Source organism: Synchytrium microbalum, assembly GCF_006535985.1.
Source record: "Synchytrium microbalum strain JEL517 chromosome Unknown SmJEL517_scf0066, whole genome shotgun sequence".
Classification (NCBI taxonomy): domain Eukaryota; kingdom Fungi; phylum Chytridiomycota; class Chytridiomycetes; order Synchytriales; family Synchytriaceae; genus Synchytrium; species Synchytrium microbalum.
This window is the reverse complement of record NW_022158415.1, coordinates 71,856-81,974: the sequence shown is the minus strand read 5'-3', so window position 1 is coordinate 81,974 and position 10,119 is coordinate 71,856. Positions and strand designations below refer to the sequence as shown.

The window sequence follows — 10,119 nt, the reverse complement described above, 5'->3', positions numbered from 1 at the left end:
ACTATGGGCGTCACTCACTTATATGGGTTGACTGATAATATCCGTGCATATGCTTCTACTCCAAGAGCACCACATTTACAGGCATTCGCCATCGAGTCTCACATGATCCGTGAAGACCAGCATGGTGGTTTGGTAGATGAGACTACGCAGATGCCTGCCAGTGTCGTGACTGATGAAGATCTCGTTTTGATGGATATCAACTATTCCGTGTATCCTGAATATGAGCACTTGAAAACCCGTATACGACAACCAATCATTATGGATGAACAAGTGTTGCAAAAGGTTCGAGACGAGAAGATGGCGCTGTTAGAGTTGGAGCGTCATGAGTAAGTTCGGATGGGTTTTGAGGAAAATTCCTTTTACTCTTGTTTTTGTGCAGCTAACAGTTATTCTACTATCATTAGGCTACAGCAACAGTATGCTATGACTCAACCACAGCATGTCGTCGTGCAGCACAAGAAGCCAAAACCTCGTAAACGCATAGCAGAAGACGAAGAAGACATCACTAAGAGACCGGATTGGCTTGTACCCATCGTCCCACTACCTCACTCTGACGAAGATGACGACTTTAAAGCAGAAGGAATCGACGAAGGATCATCGCAGGCTAGCAGTGGATATGACTCGTCTGAGCGACGAGAGCTTGAAGGCACATTTGTTGTAGATGATGATACCGAAGAAGATCGTGCTGCTCAACGTCGTACTCGTCGAAGATTGACTAGAGCAAAACGAACTGCCCAGGCGTCTGGCAGTGGTAGTCGAACTACTCCGAAAAGCCAGAAGCGAGGACGCGAGGTGAATGGCCTTCGTCTTCGTAAACGACGTAAACTGAATTATAGTGAAGGAGAGGCAACAGACGGACGAGCTCAAGAAGGAGGTGGAGAAGCAAGTGGCAGTAGTAGCAACAACTCCTCTCCTCGTCGTCACAGACGTAACAAGATTGATATGGATGATATCGATGAAGAGGATGATTACGAAAACGACATTACAGCTGGTGAATCTGATGATACATCAGAGTATGAGGGCGAAGCTGATGAGAAGGAAGAAACTCATCGTCCCAAGAATCGAAGTGGAAATAAAAATACACGTCGTATATATGATGGATCCGACGAAGGTGAAGACGTAGATGTCGATACTCTTGATGAACCCAGTCTTCCTGTGCTTGAACCAACTGAATGGCTTAATCAGACCAAACCCAATGAAGGACCATATTTACCGCAAATCCGTGATCAGATAGTCATAGTGCATGATGGACAACGTGATTTTAGTGATACAGCCAAGGAAGTATTGGGTGAGAATCATCGCCTCTCCAAAACACCTGCTACACCTGGCCTCACATTTGGTATAGTGGAAGAAATAAAGTGGAAGTCTGGAAATCCTCTACTTTGCACTATAAAAGTAGCAGTATATGGACCCAAAACTCCAGGTACAGAGATTGCCCCACCATGGGAATCTCTGGGACCCACTAAATCAGCTGGTCGTTCTCATCGAACTTTTACATGGTTTGATGCGCCCGATACTCCCGATTTTATAGTCTTGTATTCAAAATTTCGGAGGGCTGTTGGTCGACAGTTTGTTAAGGATGATTTGATTCTTGCTCAATATGGTGAAGACAAGCATCCTGGCAAGATTATTGGAGTCAAGGAAGATCCCAATGACTTATGGAAGAAGTATACTGTTGGTTGGGATGCTGAAGGACCAGAAGAGGAGTTTTCTCCTTGGGAACTGGAGCATAGAGTTTCGGATACTGAAGAACCTCAACCAGTTGCTGAAGCTATCGCTCCTGAAGGTTAGAAGTCCAAGGGCGCTTTTTCCTCAGTGGTAGTCTTGTAATGCTCAATTCTTGAACTTTTTTGTAGGACTTCAAGCTGTTCTTGCCTTGCTTGAGGGTGTTGACAGCACTGTCAACGATGTCTTTGCCGATACTGTCGACTTTGAGCGGTACCCAGACTATCTGGAGCAAATTGCATACCCTGTCTTGTCCTTGTCTCTCATCAAAGAAAGGCTTTTATGTGGTTTCTATCGTCGAGTCGAGGTGTGTTCAAATCTGACTGGTCAGGTTTTGCCCGATGTTTTTTTGGCTTCCCCTCACGCTTGAGGAAACAATTGTAGGCTGTTGCATGGGATGTAGAGTGCATGGCTAACAATGCCAAAGCATACAATGATACAGAAAGTGATATATATGAGCTGGCAGATACAAAACTGAAAGAGCTGGCTGTTGCCATCCAGAGTAAGTCTTGTTTCTCAAATCTGCTCCAACAAAAAGTATCCGCTCCTGACTTGTGCGCTCGCTTACCTTTTTGCAGATTTCTCGACTAGGAAGACTCCAAGGATCTCGTTACGAATGAGTAGTCGAAACCCTGAAGTGAAATTGGAGCGAAAGAAGTCAACCCGTCATGACGATGACTCTGACGCTGAGGAGTCAGATGACGATAAAGACACCTATACCGACAATCGACCATTAGCATCAAGTAGTCACCGTCCCATTAGACGTGCTACTAGTCGAATGCGCGAGTCACCTGCTGATTCGCAGATGAACGAACAGGAAGAGAGACGTCGTGGCAGTGGCCACAATACAAGACAGTCTAGTGTGAATGGAGAAGTAGAGAGACCTCGTCGCAATGGACTTAATACACGGCAAGGAAGTGTTTCGTACATGTCTACTAGACATAGCTCTCGACTTGATAGGCCACCACCACCAGAACGGAATATACGAGCTGAACGTGAAGAACGTTACGTCACTCGACAAGACCGAATGAATGCTCGGTTAGAATTGGATGGCTTCCAACAATACGATCCAAGATTGTTTGAGAATACCGCGTCTACGAGCAATGGTCGTGGAGGTGCAGGACCATCCTCCGGTAGCATTAATAGACCCGCTCTTAGTCAAAGGCAAACTAGTAGTCTAGCTGGTCAAAGTGCTGAGAATGAAGGATCTGACGATGAAAGGCCTCAAGAGATTCCAACTCGACAGTCATCACGGGGACGTAATAGTGAGGGATCGACACACCCTGTAAATGGGAACGATGCGAATGGGTCAAGAGCTGCTGTGAATGGAAATATTAACAATAGTAGGTCCCAGAGACGGCGTCATGTCTCTGACGATGATGACGCAATCGGAGAAATAGAGAAGGAAGACGAAGATATTGAGACAGCCCAACCTCCCAATGGTATTGAAAATAGGGCTAGACAAACTCATAGACGACTTCCAACTCGAAATAATCCTGCAATTGAAGATTTACCAACCTTTACACCACCGCGAAGAATTCTAGCTCGGTCGTCTAGTCGCCATAACGGGCATTCTATGTTTGAAGAGCCTGCAGCGCCAACCTCATCATCCGGTCGTCCAACCAGAACTCGTCAACCAAATACTCGATATAGTCTATTTAATGGTGACGATGAGGAGCAACACGAAGCGGCAGCACCAACATCTCATTACTCAACACGTAAACGAACAGCCGTCAATCAATCACCTCAAAATAATAGGAATCATAGTAATCGTGGTGCTACTAGTGGTCGAGTCAAGATCGAATCATCATCACCATCGGCTGGAAAAAGACCTACAAGAGCTCGTAAAGCTGCTCTCGCACACGGCGATGATGACGACCCATATGGTACACGAGCCTCAAAACGAGTCAAACAACGACCAGTATATGCTGTTGACTCTGATGATGAAGACGAGGAAGAGAATGAAGAAAACGGGAGGGAGAGCGATGATGATGAAATATCATATGGTATAGCTCGTAGGAAGACACGTAAACAGTCTGTATCTGCTTCTACATCACAAAATGAGGATCATGATGCTATGGACGTTGATTGTGAAGATGATGCATATCCAACTCGTAAAGGAAGTCGTAAAGTGCCAAAAGTGCGAGACACTATGTCTGAGAGTACGCTCTCCGATGTAAAAAGTGATTCCGGAGATGAAGGGAACGCATAGAAGGAGGAAACACCTATTTTTTGTTTGTAACTATGTTATAAAAATCAATACACGTATCTACAGTAATCGGAGATATAGGCGTCTTCAGAAGCAGCGTGTAGAGCTGCTGCGACACAGGCACTTGGCTGTCAGGATGAACGAGTTGTGGGTTGGCTGTTGTGACGGTGTGACGGAGTTTCCTACTTTGAAGCCCTCAAAGCTTTTGATCCCTGTAGCTTACAGGCAGTTCCACACCCCAAATGGATGAACATGTTGCTACATATAAGGCCCGAGTCACTTTGGTGATAAGAAATGTAGCAACGACGCGACCAAGCTTATACGGCTGAAGCTTGCAGGCTGTTTTGAAACATACCAGCACGAATATGAAAGAGACCCAAGGGAAGTGCTCTCCTAGCTGTTGTCACATTAAATCAACGCGTCATGAATACGTCTTCGTTGGTGACTTTGGTCACTTTCAAACTCGTAATCTGTTAAAAAGCTTTGCATCATCCTCGCTAAAGGAGCTACAAGCTTGTCATAGAGAGGTAAGGTGCCATCCAATGCAATTATTGATCAAACGTTCAGACATTAGAGGAGCTTTGTAGCTCCATGAGCTTGATTCGCTGACTCTCACGATAGACAAGCATATAAGCCTGTTGCGCTAATTTGACTAAAAATAACATGTATTGACATTTGTTTGCGACAAATACAAAGACAACTAGACTATAGAGATTCATATCAATCTTCTTCCATCTCTTCACCATCCTCTTCATCGTCATAATCATCCTCCTCATCAACGTCCATCTCTTCATCGTCATCTGATTCTTCAATCCCGGTACCATCCATGTCAATTTGCATACTGTTACCACTACTCATCGCCAAGAATTTACTCTTGCCCTCTGATTGTGGTATAGCAGCCTGTAATATTTCTTGATCAGCTTCTACTGTAATGATTTCAGGTAGTTTGAATTCTTTTGCCCATTCAGCGACGATTGCGGATGATACTTGGGATGTTCGGATTGGCGGTATGCAAAAGTATGGTATACGACCTGCATTCCAGTCGTTCAATACGGATTTGGCTGTCGATTCCAAGTCCGCTATGCCTCCCTATACGATTGAGGTTGTAACATCCGGTAAGCATTCGACAATTGAGTTTGGAGACGACTTCTGACGTTTGTAGAAGGAAGGCATCCAACAAAAAAACACAGATCAAAACTCGAGCAAGGATTCTTACCTTCCTTAAGCGACCTCTAAGACGAGCCAACTGAATCAAAAAGTCTTTGGTATCCAGGAAGGCAGGAATCTTGTAGTAGAGCATCAGTTGCTCTCGTTTACATCTGGCCACAATTCTTTCAACTAAAGAAACGTGGGTAACCTGATCTCTGAAATTTGCTATTTCCAAATGGCTCTTTACACACCTGGTGCTATAGGATCAGCAACCAATTCCACTTTGACACAATTCCGTAACACGACATCAGCAGCATCAGCATCAGACATTTGTCTGCTAAAGACAATACCAGGACAATCCAATAATTTAATATTCTTGTCCAGATGTATTTCTTGTGATGATTTCGTTACGCCTGGAGTAGAACCGACTTGACATACTTTGGATCGTTTGAGAGAATTGATAACACTTGATTTTCCAACCTAATTTTGGAGTTAGGATCATAAAAGGATTTTTTTGATCAGTCAAACAACTGAGTACTCACATTGGGAAATCCGACTACACCGACAGTAATACTAGTCTTGATTCCACCGTTTCGACAATAATTCTTCAATAATTTGAGTAATGTGTCAGCACCTAATTGTCAAGACGAGATTCAATCAGCCAAGCTTATACTGGAAATACGCGTCAGCGCAAAGTGCATACCTAGACATTCCGAGCTGGTAGAGAGTTGTTCGGCTGATGCTTTGACGGAGGCATGTCCCAAATGATCCCGTTTGGCAGAGGTATTGGCTTTGAATGCAATGGTAGGAAGCTCCTCTCGGAGATATTTGAGCCATTCTTCTACTGTTTCCTTGGGTACCAGATCTGTGAAGAAACGACGTGTCAGTAGATCATGATGCTTCGATGCCTGGTATATGACTTTTTTTTTTGGGACAAAAACAACATACCAATCTTATTGAGGACAAGTATAACCCGTTTCTGAGTTCCAGACGCCAAAATCATTTCTTCTATTTGACGTGTTCGACATCCCAATGGATCTCGAGCGTCAAGTACTTCCAAAATGACATCGGCTGATTCAACGACATTTTTGAATTCCTTGTAATAAGCTTTTCGGGAATTATCTTTTGATCCGGATACTGTTGCTTCTACCAGCATTGGAGCTTCATCATCATCGTCGTCAGCGTTAGAAGCTTGGAAGGCTTCAGCTCGTTCATTGGCTGATTCGACCAAGGACGTTAACGAGTCCTTTTGAGGAATGCGTCGTGCTTCTAGACGAGCTTGCTTTTCAGCTTCCTTTTCTTCTTCGGCCTAGTTGTGAATGTTGCTTAGAAGTAGCAAAAAACGCATCCAATATGAAGACGCATACCTTTCTCTTGGTTTCTTCTATCTGATGGAGCAGTTTCTCCTTGTATGGAAACAGACTTGGTATACCGGGATCTTTTTTAAGTTCTAATAATAACCAGCAGCTGTCAGATCTTCTCCGGTCCATTAATTTTGAAGCTAACACTTTTTTTTTTGATGATGTCGTTCAAAAAACTTACTAGTTTTTTTGTTGGGATTTGACTTGGAAGCTTTACGCATCTTGCGATTATGTTCTCTTACTTTACGTTGTACTTTGTATTTATGGGTCGCAGGCATACGCTTGCTCTTGATTTCTGATGAGATCAGGTGAAAAAAAAGAGTGAGCAAATGTGATAAGAGATGATTTCTTATGTGTGGAGAGGCATTCATATCATTAATAACAGTATCGCGGATTGTTACTTACTCTTTGGCACCATTGTTATCGAGTCTTTTTGAAACACGGCCGTCCTCTGTGGGTGCTGTGAGTTTGGCGGAAGGAAGAAGGATAGGACATCAACGACGCGAGATCAGCGAGATCTATAAAATCTATTCAAATTGTCGACGTCCTCTATGTGATTTAGGAACGAACAATCCCAGGCGTGAAGTGCGACACGAGATCTACATTTACGTGTTCTGGTGCAAAAAAAGTACAGTATGATTAGAAATTCTGTGTAATCATTTCGGTCAACTTGTCCCAGATCACTTTTATGCTCTTTTTTATCTATGCTTCCTTCTTACATCATGTTACTTTGTGATATATTCTGTCCATTTTTGTACTGGCAGACTCTGCCGACTCTTTACACCTGACTGTCCTCTAAATTACAATCCAAACCACATCAACACTAGGAAGATGGTGAGTAGGTAACTTCTGCTTCTACTACGACTACTAGAACTACTGGCTGTCCGGGTGTTCTGCGTAGGATTCAGAGATGCTACGCTGGTGGCTGCTCCGCGAGCGATCATTACAGTATAAGCTGTACCAGGGCGCCCTGCACTCGACACTACAAAGAGATGCCAATTACCAGGCGGCGCAAGATATCCATTAGGAGGTCCACGTAATTGGAGATGTGTGGTATTACGTGATAGTATTGGTAACTCTATAAACCGTTGGTCGGTACTAGAATCGTGATTTCATTTTGTGAGCTATGACGTTGAAGTTCTTGTGTTTGTGCCCTAGTTTTGCAATGGCTTACTTGAGAGAATGAGTTACAGAAGTGTATCGGATCATAGACACCATGCCTACGGCAGCTGTATCCGTAAAGAGCTCCACATAGAACGTTGAACCATATGTAATTTGTCCAGGAGTCGACTTGATTACAGGTGGATTGGGTATCGACATATATGGTGGAGAGTAGGCTTCGAGACGATACTGAGTACGAAAATATACATGAGTTCAGGCGAGAAAAGAATAAACATGATAGCGAAGGTGCTCACCTCATATGGATCAGTGCAATCTGCACCAAATACACAATTACAATAGATTTGACCATCGTTATCAATTCTCTGAATGCCAAAAGTAAAGACATCATTCCAATTCTGCTCTTCACTTCCTCCAGTCACCACTCGACCATCAGCGATCAAGACGGCGGTTGAATGATACATTCGATCCACTGTAGCTGAAGCTCCTGTGCTCCATTTCGTTCCAGCAGGCGCGGTAGGATCAAAAATGTCTGCTTGGTGAACTGGGAAACGAGCTACACCAAATCCTGCTCCACCACCTGCATAGCCGCTATTTGCACCGTTAACATAGAGTATTTTGCCGTCAGGGAGTAGTACAGAGTCGGGCATGACTCTTCCAACAGGTAAAACATCTACTGGAATCCATTGAGGTGCAGGAGAGTCGGGCTGAATCCTAAGTATTTAAAAATACCTGAGCTCAGTAGTCTCACGGATATATTCGGGAGTACCTACTGATAACAAGCTTGATCAGCAGTCAAAACATCCCCCATCCCAGGTATTGTCAAATTAGCCGCAACTGATGATCTCGTCGTTCCTCCACACATTTGGATGGTAAATGAGTACTGGCGGGAGAAAACGAGTTAGGACCGGTAGTTTGCAAACCTTGCCTAGAGAAGCACTTACGTTATTTGCAATAGTCATCGGTAATATCACTCCAGTTGGAGTATCTAAATATTTGTAGGAGTCAGAACCAGCGTATGATTTTCGAACACCTTTTAAGAAAAAATCGACTTGAATATGTACATGGGTATATATGAGGACGAGCATTCCAAGGATCCAACGAAGTCAAAGTCGAGTTGCTCCAAGTATTTGTGACTGGGTCGATGTATGCGGCAAGGGTACCACTAAACACCCATACTCGTCCAGATGGCAATTGATACACCATTGGGAACAAATTGAATGGCCAAGCTTTGAGCGAACTGAAGTCAGACGGGAATTTCGTTGAATTTTCAAATAAAGAAAATGATCTTACTATCTCTCAAAATTGGCAAAAGTTGAGGGCCAGATGGCCGTGGAGGAATAAACTCCCAGGTTGGTTCGTCCTGAGTTCGATTGAGGAAGTGCAAGTCGAGGTTGTTGCCAGAACCACCGACGATAATGACACTAGGTGAATCGATAGCATATCAGTGAGCCATTCATCACTTCTTGACGGAATGTTGGCTCTCAAAACTTACGTTCCATCGTTGAGGGTTACAACCGTAGGGTACCACCGTTGAACAGTCATTGAATACATGTCTGTCCATGATCCTACTGGACATGGTGCTCCTCCAGTGGCAGAAACACAAGCAGAGTTGTATTTTCTTATAGTAGCTCGACCATCTCCAATGTCTAAATGTTGCGAGTAGATCAGCAAATCACGCGCGCACACGTAGTTATAAAGCGAGACACGATCCTTACATGTAGAATTGTCAGTCCTCGTGTTGTTGACGATAGCATTATCACCTCCCACTACAAGCACATTTCCGTCATATGCTTGAACAGGGCCACCCTATCATTTGAGCAAAGATTACGATCTGGCCGTCTTTGGTCCTATAACTGCGTGTCTGCTTACACAAAATGGACTGGTGTTGATGTGAGTATTCGTGACCTTGCCCGTATTCAGATCGATTTCCGAAGTGAGTTCAGTATGTCCAGTCTATAGGAAAAGGATTTGTTCTAGCGGTGAAACCGAGTGCACGAAGATAGGTCTAGCAGCTTTAGGTACCTTATTATCATATCTATATAGAGCGTTTAGTATACAGTTGCAAAACCATTGACACATTCTTGTGCACAAAACCTAAAAGCACGTACGTATAAGGGTTGTACGCATATGGAGGCGGATGAGGCCTTTCGGCACAAATAAGGCGATTTCCAGGTATTAAAGCCATGATAATACAGATTACATCTAGTAAACGGGGTCCCGTAAGATTGTCCGATCAGTACATGGCCTGTATAGTGGTGTGTTGATGAGCTTGATGTATACCTGATGTGCCAATGACCTCCCATTTTCCTGGACTACTAAGCGTGACATTCTGTTGTAAAGCTACAAGTCCCCAAAATCTAGCCTTGGCGGCTACAGGTTGCAGTGATGCCAACAGTGCAAAACATATCCAAAGTTGAAACAAGTAAATATGCGGAGGGCGAGGGTGGAACGGCTTCAGGGAGGGATGGAAAGGAGCGGAATCCATGTGCATTCCCTAGTAACAGCAGCAGAGCACCTGGAACTAGCGTCTTCGGTATCAGATCTATCCCAAAG

General features: G+C 44.0%; 2 protein-coding genes across 2 annotated transcripts; both read right to left on the bottom strand.

Annotated features, from left to right (window-relative positions):
* Nucleotides 1-4,654: 4,654 nt before the first annotated feature.
* On the bottom strand, nucleotides 4,655-6,862 carry SmJEL517_g05944 (uncharacterized protein; the record flags this gene model as incomplete). Its single annotated transcript, XM_031171870.1, has 9 exons — nucleotides 4,655-5,023; nucleotides 5,151-5,272; nucleotides 5,335-5,563; nucleotides 5,626-5,717; nucleotides 5,787-5,948; nucleotides 6,032-6,392; nucleotides 6,451-6,533; nucleotides 6,626-6,739; nucleotides 6,850-6,862. The coding sequence occupies 9 exons, from the start codon at nucleotides 6,860-6,862 to the stop codon at nucleotides 4,655-4,657; spliced, it is 1,545 nt and encodes a 514-aa protein (XP_031022155.1).
* Nucleotides 6,863-7,244: 382 nt separating this feature from the next.
* SmJEL517_g05943 (uncharacterized protein) lies at nucleotides 7,245-10,057 on the bottom strand (the record flags this gene model as incomplete). Its single annotated transcript, XM_031171869.1, has 13 exons — nucleotides 7,245-7,542; nucleotides 7,619-7,794; nucleotides 7,860-8,277; nucleotides 8,337-8,446; nucleotides 8,508-8,551; nucleotides 8,628-8,792; nucleotides 8,857-8,987; nucleotides 9,059-9,212; nucleotides 9,282-9,372; nucleotides 9,436-9,519; nucleotides 9,589-9,601; nucleotides 9,675-9,768; nucleotides 9,847-10,057. 13 exons carry the CDS (start codon nucleotides 10,055-10,057, stop codon nucleotides 7,245-7,247), a joined length of 1,989 nt encoding a protein of 662 aa, XP_031022158.1.
* Between the last annotated feature and the right edge of the window lie 62 nt (nucleotides 10,058-10,119).